This window comes from Engystomops pustulosus, chromosome 1, assembly GCF_040894005.1.
Source record: "Engystomops pustulosus chromosome 1, aEngPut4.maternal, whole genome shotgun sequence".
NCBI lineage: Eukaryota > Metazoa > Chordata > Amphibia > Anura > Leptodactylidae > Engystomops > Engystomops pustulosus.
Genome location: NC_092411.1, coordinates 238,040,509 through 238,051,431, shown reverse-complemented (window position 1 = coordinate 238,051,431; position 10,923 = coordinate 238,040,509). Strand labels below are relative to the sequence as shown.

General features: G+C 39.1%; 1 protein-coding gene across 1 annotated transcript in view; it reads right to left on the bottom strand.

The window, feature by feature from the left end:
- Positions 1 to 782: 782 nt before the first annotated feature.
- The window catches only part of ANAPC10 (anaphase promoting complex subunit 10), a 77,342-nt gene continuing 67,201 nt past the window's right edge, over positions 783 to 10,923 (bottom strand). The window contains exon 6 of the mRNA XM_072121971.1: positions 783 to 854. Coding sequence (XP_071978072.1) covers positions 822 to 854 — 33 coding nt within the window. The 3' untranslated portion in view covers positions 783 to 821. The remainder of the gene's footprint in view (positions 855 to 10,923) is intronic.

Sequence of the window (10,923 nt, the reverse complement as noted above, 5' to 3'; positions counted from 1 at the left end):
CCACCAGATCTACCTTAATAGGTAGATCCATGGTGGTAGGTTTCCTTAAGGACACCGGAGTTACAGATGGCCCTAGTTACGGACGGACCCTCTTTTCCTGTGGTGAAACTCTGTGGATGAAAAATTTTATCTGCAGTTACCATTACATGCAAATTCAACTTAAGAAGAAACCTAAAGAACCTTCGTATCTGTGAGTGTGATGTGAGTTAGATACATCACAATCACTATTGTGTATGTGTCTATAGTGTATGATGTATATATGCTGTACAACTGTATATGGCACTGTATGTGTGCATATGCTCTATATGTGTTCATATGTGGGTAAGAGTGTACGTCTAAATTTGTGTGTATAAGTGAAGAACTGTAAGTTTATGCATATAGGTATATAAATTTGTGTACCGTATATACTCGAGTATAAGTTGAACATTCATTATTGTCTTTATGACAGTTTTTATTTGCCAGTCTTGGGTCTACTATTAGTGTTAGTGATTTATTTATGAACTCTTTTCCCAACTCGCACACCTTTTTTTTGGTTGTACAATTTGGGCACTACTGTGGAATCCTGACACTTCCAGTTTTATGACACTTTTTGGCTCAATTTTTGTCACACAATTAGAGCAGCTAAAAGCTGGTCTAACAAGTTCTATTACCTAGCTAGTTCAGACCATTTTTAGAATAGACCATTTTTGGTGCAATGGAAAACACTCCCCCCCATCGGGTTCTTCAAACATGTTCTCTATGATGATTCCAGAACCAGTGGAGACATTCAGTGTTGGACTTCTATCTTATCCTAAGCCCCAGGTATACCAATGCCACAAGAGTCAGGAGTTGGAGTGGATGCCAGCTTGTATTATCTATAAAAGAGAAAAATGAATTAAACACCAATTAGAATGATGTATAATTTTTTATTACTGCATGCGTCAGGAACATTATATATAGACAACCAAGACTTGGCAAGTGCTGCAAAGTGTCACCTTTTAAGCAATAATAATCATTGTCAGTCTTTTAATGAATGCAAACAAATTTGCTGCTATGACCCTGACTGTGTGTGTAATTTGTATGATTTTTAGAGTTTAGGAATTCCAGTGAGCTGTATGAAACAAGATGCATGAGTCATCCAAACTCCTGCTCTCCCATCAGTGCTGTGAAAAATGAACAGCATGGCGAGCACAAAGCCAACTGACATGCATCCAGTGTAGCACTACATTTCCCTGCTGGACCTGTCAAGTTGACTGTGGGTGGGAGTGAGGTGGAGCACATCTGGAATTAGCTGATGGAAAATAAACCAGTAAAAAAAAAACTGGGGAAAACTCAAAATATGACCCACCCCTAGGGAAAGAGTCTTAGGTCATTGACAGTTAAATTATAACAGTATTATTATTGTGAAGGAGTACATGAACTATTTGCTTAAGGACAAAGAAAACTGACCTACCACGCTGGGTTGTCAAAATATTCCATATACCTTTCATACAAACAGTTTATCTGGGCCATCCTCTCTGAAATTACATTTGACTTTCTTGACTATTTTGATTTCCTCTTAACATGAGTTTCCTGATTTAACACACTGAAATCTGCGGTGTCTGTGAATGGATTCAACAAACACAAGAAATAGACTACGCACCTAAATTTGGATATTTGCTAAATCCAGAGTCACAAACTCACTGTCTAACAAGAGGTAGAATCTGTGTATTAGTCACTTGGTTAGACGACATCAGAGAAAAAGACTTCAAAGGATCTGCAAATCACCTCTATGGTTTCCCGGTACCCAGATAAACTGCAGGACACCAGCCGGTTGGTAAAAACAAAGTGGCAGCTGGTGTACATAATATAAAGAACTGATGCGGTACAGAGATAAATAGACCATAATGAGGCTACTATCTATGTATTCCTTGGATTTCATTTGGATAGATAGAAAAAAAAAATGATATCCCAAACTTACTTTATATGTATCAACCACTGGAAGCGTTGTGTCAAGGAGATTGCCTCAATCTCCATTTAATATGATGGAGGCTTTACAGTTCTATGGCCTGCCAATTTGCTATGTACTGAAGATGACCATAACATGACCACCAGGATAATGGACTGTGCAGTTCCCACCTAGACCTAGAAGCTTTTTTTAAAATTTTTTTTAATTTTTAGGATTTTCATAAATATGAATGATGAATAGTAGGAAATGCATGCAGACAACTTAACGGCAAAGGCAAAATGTATAAGACATTAACCCTGCACAAGGTCTTCTTTGCTCTCTTCTTAACTCAAAGAAGACATAAGCCAAAGGGAGTGACTCTTTACATGTAGAAAATAAATGAAATGAAATAAATACCACCACCACCCTCCAAGTCACTAGTCAGCTAGCCTAAACTTCTGTCCTATCATTAAAGTGGATGTTTTTAAGTTATCTGTAAAGTAAGTACTGGTTTTGACTCACTGCATTGACTTCTTGCTTCCCAGACTTAGTAACTAGCCTCTCACTCAACAAGTACCCTACACTGTACTGACGTGATGCAAAGATCAAAACAGCGCTGTCTACAGTTGGGAATCGGTTCCTTATGTAATAGATATACTGGTTTAGCTTTAACCTTGTATCACGTCATTAGGCTTCCTGTAAAAGTCATACCTAAAGAAAGCTGCCTTACAGGGAGTTCTTACATCCAGGATCTGTGTCATTACTCACAATTCACCATATGGGCATTCTCACCTATCAGACCAGTGACACTTACTTAGAGAGCATTTATCTAGGACTATATCCAGCATTATCCCCTCATCACGGGCACTAGGACCCTTTTCCTAGCAACTACCAACATGGGACCCCAGGAGCTCATGACTGTTGGGAGCCCACTAGTTGGACTCAAACCAATGAGATTGTAATAGGGGACCAGACTGTTTATAGTGGTAAATAATCAAACATCATAACATCTTTGCTATTTTCCTATGCTGTTTCCTATAACATTCAACATAGGCATTTTATATCATTTGTGTATTTTAATTTCTATAGGAATAGTATTAAAGTCATCTTGAGCTCTTTTGACTGACATGGAAATCAGGACCATGAAGAGCAGCGTACACTCAAGTTGGTTTTGTCAAGTTGGTTCAGGCTGAATCACAATAAGTTTTTCTAGGATGCCGGTCACAAGACAGGTGCAAAATGACTTCCTAACAAGTTATAACATTTAATTAGAACCATACACTGGGAATAGACATTACTACACCTGCTGATGCTTGCCTCCAGCTATCCGGATATTTTAACAGGGATCAAGAGTAGATGTTAACAAGTTCAATAATATGTGCAACAGCTGTACATTAAAACAAAAAAATGCCACGGAACAGCTGCTAAAAACTTGTCCATTACATAAGAGACTAAACCTTCCCTAGAAACATATGTCAGAGCAACACACATTGTGGTTTTACTGTATCTATATAAAACAGGTAATTCCATGGATATCAGTGGACCCCCACATACTGCACATGATTCATTGGATACTGCTATTTAAATACCAGTCTTCTTCCTGTGCATGGAATATATGTTGCTAGGAATATCTCATGGGGACTGGAAGTACTAACAAGTAGGAAGAAAATTAAAACAGTCCTAGTTTTTCTAACCAGATACATATTACTGTATTAATATACATTTTCTTTTTTCGGGATGTGTGTAGAGGGTGTGAGAAACCAAATGTTCCCATAGCAGTTCACAAAATAAATTAATTCACCTGTATATACATATATACATACATTTAATTTTGGCCCATTGTGTATGTGAGTTTGACCTGTATATACATATATACATACATTTAATTTTGGCCCATTGTGTATGTGAGTTTGACACTCTGCACCAGAGCATTTCATTGTCCTTTGATAAGTGTCCTTTTTCCTTCCTGTATGGAAGGATAACGATAGCCTCTCGTCTATTTTGTCAATAGATAAATCCAACCCGGAGAGCACCAATTTATCAATCTTCTTGTACAAAAATTCTGATTTAGGGCTCTACCACATTGGTGTTGTTTTTCATGTCCCTGGTTCAGTCATTTCCACGGATGCTTCACAAAGCCTAATTCCTATGGGTGTTTTCACTGATGAGGATGAAAAATCTGATGAGGATGATGTTTTCAAAGCAATGTTATACCTTCAGTTTTTTTCTGTGGACATGGAGACAAGACAGAAGAAAAACGTAGAAACAATGCAATGGATGTGCAACTGAAGCTAAATAGCAATGTGAAAGAACCCTAAGAAGCACTACTTATAAAAGTCTAATTTGATGGTATGGTTTCGGAATTGCATACAAAATGTTATGTATATTACAGACATAATGGGGCACATTTGCTAAGATCCAGTTTTCTGTTGGACTTTGCATGTTCTTTCTAGTGCAAACTGCTTGCAATGGTATTTAAGAAGTGTCTGCACCACATTGTGTCGAGGCAGAATTGTGTCGCATTGTCCATGTTAAAGGGGCACAAAAAAATATGGTGCACTCTGTCGGAGCTATGCAGAGGGTGGCTGAATCATGAAGAATGGGTGCACTGTTCCTAGTAAATGTGCCCCAAATTGTCTAGTAACATACCTCAAATAGTCACCTCATGGAGTGCCTATAGCCCAACAGTACAGGCAGTCCCCTACTTAAGAACACTCAACATACGACCCCTAGTTACAAACGGACCTCTGGATATTGGTAATTTACTGTACTTTAGTCCTAGGCTACAATGATAAGCTATAACAGTTATCAAATGTGTCTTTAATGAAGCTTTAGTGTTAATCCTGATTCTTATGACAACCCAACATTTTTAAAATCCAATTGTCACAGAGACCAAAAAAGTTCGGGCTGGAGCTACAAAGATAAAATATACAGTTTTGAATTATATACAAATTCAACTTAAGAACAAACCTACAGAACCTATCTTGTATGTAACCCGGGGACTGCCTGTATATTCTGTGCACATGACTATGATGTTTGCATAAGCCCTGGAGTAAATAAGCTATTCTGCAATGCCCAAAGCTCCACCAGATAGTCATTACTATAGAAATTACTCATACTTGTGTTCTTCAGCAGTAATGGTTTTTCAAGTGATTGCAAACCTCCGAACATAGTTTGGTAAATCAATCATTGTTAAATCTTAATGGTATCCCCACTTTAAGTTACATTAGTGGAATAGTTTCAGCTTAGCTTGTTAAGCATCATAAAAATGACTTCCTAAATAGGTTTAGCATTTTAGCAAATTTTACCAGGAAAAGAAGAAAAGAAAAAAATCAGGCCGTCAGTGAGTTACTCCTATGATGTACCATTTTATAACAAAAACTATTTATGAACAGGGCTGGGACTGACAAAATATGGCACAAGTCATCCGTAACCACCCATGTTATGACCTGTAGGCAGCTCAAAATAGCAAATGTTTTATGCCACATTCGAAGATGGAAGAGGGGCATAAAATCCATGGGTCTGTATTGCTAAGTTTGTTCTAGAGCTTCACCAACTATTATGTGCCATTTACGGCTTCATTTCTTTTGTGCGGTAAAGAAGAATTAAGTGAAAAGCACCTTAAACCTACAGACATGTGGCCACCTGTCATCATATAAAATTAACACCTTCAAGACAGATGCCCTCACTCTTAATTCACCTTGTAACTTCCTTCAGCTTCTCAGTACTTCCGGTACCAGCAGCAGGAGGCCTCTGTGCGATATATAAGGGGTTGCCCTCGATACTCAAGTTTATAGTGCAAATTCCTACTCCCTCCCCCGTTTCTTGGAGTCGCAAAAACAAATTAATAGAGTTCTCTGCCTATGACCCTCTTCGGTCATATAGCTTTTTGTAAAAATGACCCCATTGTCTAAGGACCTGCTCGTGGCAGTTTCCAGGAGGGCACCGGGCACTCTGCAATCCTTTATCCTCCAGTTTATTTTCCAGAAGAATAAAACTTCAATGGTCTAAAGAGCACAAAAAGTTAATCACTGAGCAGTGGAAAAAAAACCTGATCAAAGCAATCTAAGTATTGTAAAATGTTAGAATTTGGCACGAAGACCATGACATGATTAACCCATTCTGCCACCTTTGAACAGTTCAGGCTGGCGGAGGTGACGTAACAGTGTTTGGTGGCACATATTATTGGCCCAACTTTATTTTTTTTGGATATCTGTTGATGTATATGCAACTATTACTAAGATTCTAAAGGCCAAAGAAAGTCCACAGCAGATTACAGGGAGCAAAGTCACACTGTAAATATGGCTACTCTATAGAATTAAAGCAGACATTGCTCTTAAAATGAAGATTTTAGTATGTGCCATCAAACCTCCAAGGGAGAGTACCTTCTAGGTTTTTTAGTATAGTTTAATATATAATGTATAGTTTTTGAAGCTCTCATTTCTCTATGTTTCCAGTACAATAGAACATAATATGCTCAGGAAAACATAAGTCTAAGAATAAATGCAGCTCCCTCTGCTGGTTGTAATTGATGTTTTGTAGTTAGAAGAAAAAATACATTATCAGTTTACAAAAGGTTACCCTTCTTATCGCATAAAAAAGGAAAACCTTCCATTCTTATACAACTCTATGGGACACATTTACTAAGGGTTTGCACAGCGCATTTTCGTGGGGTTTCCCGACTATTTCCGATTTGCGCTGCATTTAAGTTGGTTTTTTGGCACACGCGATCGGATTTTGGTGACCCGACTGATTTGGACTAAGCGCAGAATTTACAGTACAAATTGTGTCACAAGACAATGCACTCACATACACCGGGAAGAAGAAGGTGAACTCTGGCGGACCTCAGCGGGGAATGGACACATGCAGGAAAATGGACGCACGAATGGAAGCACGCATCTCAGGGATAGAGACAGGACCGGGTAAGTAAATCTGCCCAACTATGTCAATGTGTGCATTCTGTGTCTGTACACAATAGGCTACATAATAATTCAGTTCCTGGTTCTTTAGGAATCAATGAGAGGCATATGACAATTGCAAACAATTTTTTTTATTTCTTAAGTATCTTGCTTTGTGAGATTTTGCAGGATTTACTGGTTCAGTTCAGTGATTCTCAGGGTTGATTCTAGTCTTTTTACTGTCTGAGGAGAACATTTAAAGGAAATCTACCACTTCCAGAACCTTTATTTTAACTAAGCACACTTACTGTTCTGTGTTTTCATACTGATATTGGATCATATCTTTATTTGCCCAGAAACTGTGTAATATCACTGAAAATCTTTTTTTTAAAACCTTCTAATTAGTCTCGGCCGCTCCTGTGTACGTCATACATGCTGCCCGAGGCTTCCTCTGCTCATAATTATGCATGTCTCCTGCATGCGCTTGTTAACACCAACTCCCTACCATTCCCTTGCCCAAAAGCCAGTGATGTCACCCGACTATCTGGAAAATCTCACGCATGCACAGCAGTGGTACGCAATGTGCAGTGAACCTGGAAGCGTTTACTAAGAGAAAGCTCTCAAGCAGGGGAATAGGGGGATCGTGCGATTAAACAAGTGCATACTGGAGGCGTGCATAAATATGAGCAGAGGGAGCACATGTGTGACAAACACAGGAGCACCCCAGACTAATTCGCATATTTTTCACACTGACTTTACAGATAAATATTTAAAAAGCATCTAAAGCTTAATCAAAAAATGCTGTAATAAGAGTTTATTTCCAGAGACCAGTAATGTTATCCCGAGCAACACGAGTTCAGCCAGTAGTTGGCGCTCAGCAGTGCTGAAGATAGCACTGTCAGCCTTTTGCAAACAGAGGCTGGACGCGATGGGGGGCAGAATCGTAGATCAGGAGCGCTGGAGGAGGTGAGTATAATTGTTTTTATGCCCCTCCGCCATATATCAATTTTTTTATCCCTGGACACCCCCTTAAATATACAGACCCCCCACTGCTGAGTTTTAATTTATTTATACAGAGTCCCCATGTAATTAGTTCTCAGCTGTCTGAGGTGAGATTTGGACATTCTAGGTTCGCTTACTTGTGTACAACTGGCTGAACTCAAATTTAAACAGTTTTTGTTGTTAATTATAATAAATTAGTGGTAGTGCCGGAATCCACAACCCTTTTCAGTATTTTCTGCTCACAGCACAAACTTTTGGAAACTTGGCATTTACATTTTTTTTAAATAAATAACAGACTAGTGTAAAACAGTAGCTTTACTCCAATGATTGGGTTTCACACGAGAAAAGATGGACATCCTCAATCCTGGACATTATGGTTTCATACAATCAGTTTACCACTCATTTCAAAGTGGATTTTCTGGATGATGGCACACCATTGGGTCATGAAAGAAACATAGGGAGAGCATTTTTTGAAGTGTCTGAGAGCACTACTGTTCTAGTTGCTCATGGAAACCAATCAAAGTGCAGATTTAATTTTATAAAAACATATGGGGAATTAAAAGCTGAGCTCTGATTGGTTGGCATGGACAACTACAACATTTCTGCTCTCAGACACTTCTAATAAATCTCCCCCATAATCTGGAAGGTGTTTATCTACTTGACCTACTGATAGGTACTGATAGGTTTAATAGGTACATTTTTGCTCACAGTTTCCCTTTAAGTACAGCACATCTTTTATTGTGAAATACTATTCATAGATGTTACTTTAAGGTCTACTCTATGATATTATAAACTCTCAGTACCTTTCCCAACACCTTTCCCAACATTCTCCATAAAATGCACCTGGCCATTAAGCCCACCGGGGGAAATCCCGATGCGCTGGCTGCACTGGGGCTGCTGCAGGGCCTGTCTGGGACTGGTGAGGCGTTGTGAAAATAATAAACCATGTACTCACCTGTACTCCGATGCTCCCCCACAGCTCCGGTACTTTATCCAGTGGCTGCACACAGAATATGAAGTCGGCAGGCGGCTGACATCACAGTCTCTGCGCCCATCGGCGCACACATAGCTGTCACTGCAGGCCGATGTGGGGGGAGCGTCGGAAAGGTGAGTTCATTGTTTATTATTTTATCTGCTGGGCAGGGGACTGGCTATGGGGGTCGTCTGGCTGTATACTGAGGTGGGGTAGGCTGGCTCTATACTGAGGTGTGGTAGGCTGGCTGTATACTGAGGTGTGGTAGGCTGGCTGTATACTGAGGTAGGGTAGGCTGGCTGTATACTGAGGTGGGGGCAGGCTGGCTGTATATTGTGGTGGGAGTAGACTGGCTGTATACATTGGGGGAGCAGACTGGCTGTATACTGGGGGGACTGGCTGGCTATAAATTAGGATGGACTGGCTGGCTATATAGAGGGGCTGGCTGGCGGTGTTATATGGCATAGTAGTAGTAGTAATAGTAGTTATATAGTTATATTCCTGTATATAGGGGGCATCATAATAATAGTTATATTCCTGTACATAGGGGGCAGTATTATAGTAGTTATATTCTTGTACATAGGGGGCAGTATTATAGTAATTATATTCTTGTACATAGGGGGCAGTATTATAGTAGTTATATTCTTGTACATAGGGGGCAGTATTATAGTAGTTATATTCCTGTACATAGGGGGCAGTATTATAGTAGTTATATTCTTGTACATGGGGGGCAGTATTATAGTAGTTATATTCTTGTACATAGGAGGCAGTATTATAGTAGTTATATTCTTGTACATAGGGGGCAGTATTATAGTAGTTATATTCCTGTACATAGGGGCAGTAATATAGTAGCTATATTTTTGTACATAGGGGGCAGTATTATAGTAGTTGTAATCTTGTACATAGAGGCAGTATTATAGTAGTTATTTTCTTGTATATAGGGGGCAGTATTATAGCAGTTATATTCTTATACATAGGGGGCAGTATTATAGTAGTTATATTCTTATACACAGGGGGCAATATTATAGTAGTTATATTCTTGCACATAAAATGCAGTATTATAACATATTTTAATTAGGGGCAGTATTATAGTAGTCACAATCTTGTTTATCATAGAAGGTACTGTAGTAGTTTGTTTTGTATATATAAGGTAGTATTTGCAGTTTTTTTTTTTAAAAAAAGATGCGTTATTCCTGTATAAGGGAGGCAGCACTGGCAGTTTATCAGTCCTGTACATGTTGATTTAGACCATCTATCAACAGTTTGGGTGGAGTTTAGTAACTCCACCCACATCACATGGCCACTCCTACGTGTTTTGACTCCACCCACAGAATAGGGCCACTTTTAAAGTTTTTTTCAGGGCCACTTTAAATCCCTGCCCTGCACGTAGCCCAGTTTATACTGAAATATATACAGAAAGCAACAGGTGAAAATTGGAGGTAAAAAAAAGTATTGTACAGGGTGATTTATACACTTCAAACATCAGCAGTCTGTCTGATTCTGTTTATATTATTATTTAAATTCACTAGGATGCGGCCATGACACATAAGCAGACGGATGACAGTTGTCCAATTCACATTTGTAAGCTTGTACATCGCAGTGGATTGACCACCGCCAACCCTATAGTTGGTATTCTGCTGTGTTTGCAGCCTGTAACCCAGCATGAAGATGCCCAATTCTCTTCATAAAAGTAGATAAAGACTTTGTTCTTCCATAAAACAATATAAATATATCCTCTTGTGTGACTCCTAAGATTTGCCAGTATGCCTATAAAAATTCATTGACCCATGCAACTGGCAAAAATGATGACACCCCAGCCCCAGATGAGTCAGAGGTAACAGCAGGACTCTTGGGTTTTGGCACAATGGAAGATAAGTGCATAGCAGAAGTAAGGCGCTCAAGCATAGCATTGAACATTAATCCTGCCAGTCAATGTACGTCATTGGCACAAGGTCCATACACAGTTTTCCACACCCTTGAAAAACAAGGAAAAAAGCTGAAAATCTTTCACTGATGAAGAAAATATATTTTGTGATGTTGTAAATTTCCTGGCAGAACAGTAGTGTAAATATTTTAGCTAGTCAGCACAATTACACATTTTACACTTATTTCAGACTATGTCATCACCTTAGCAAAGTTTCATC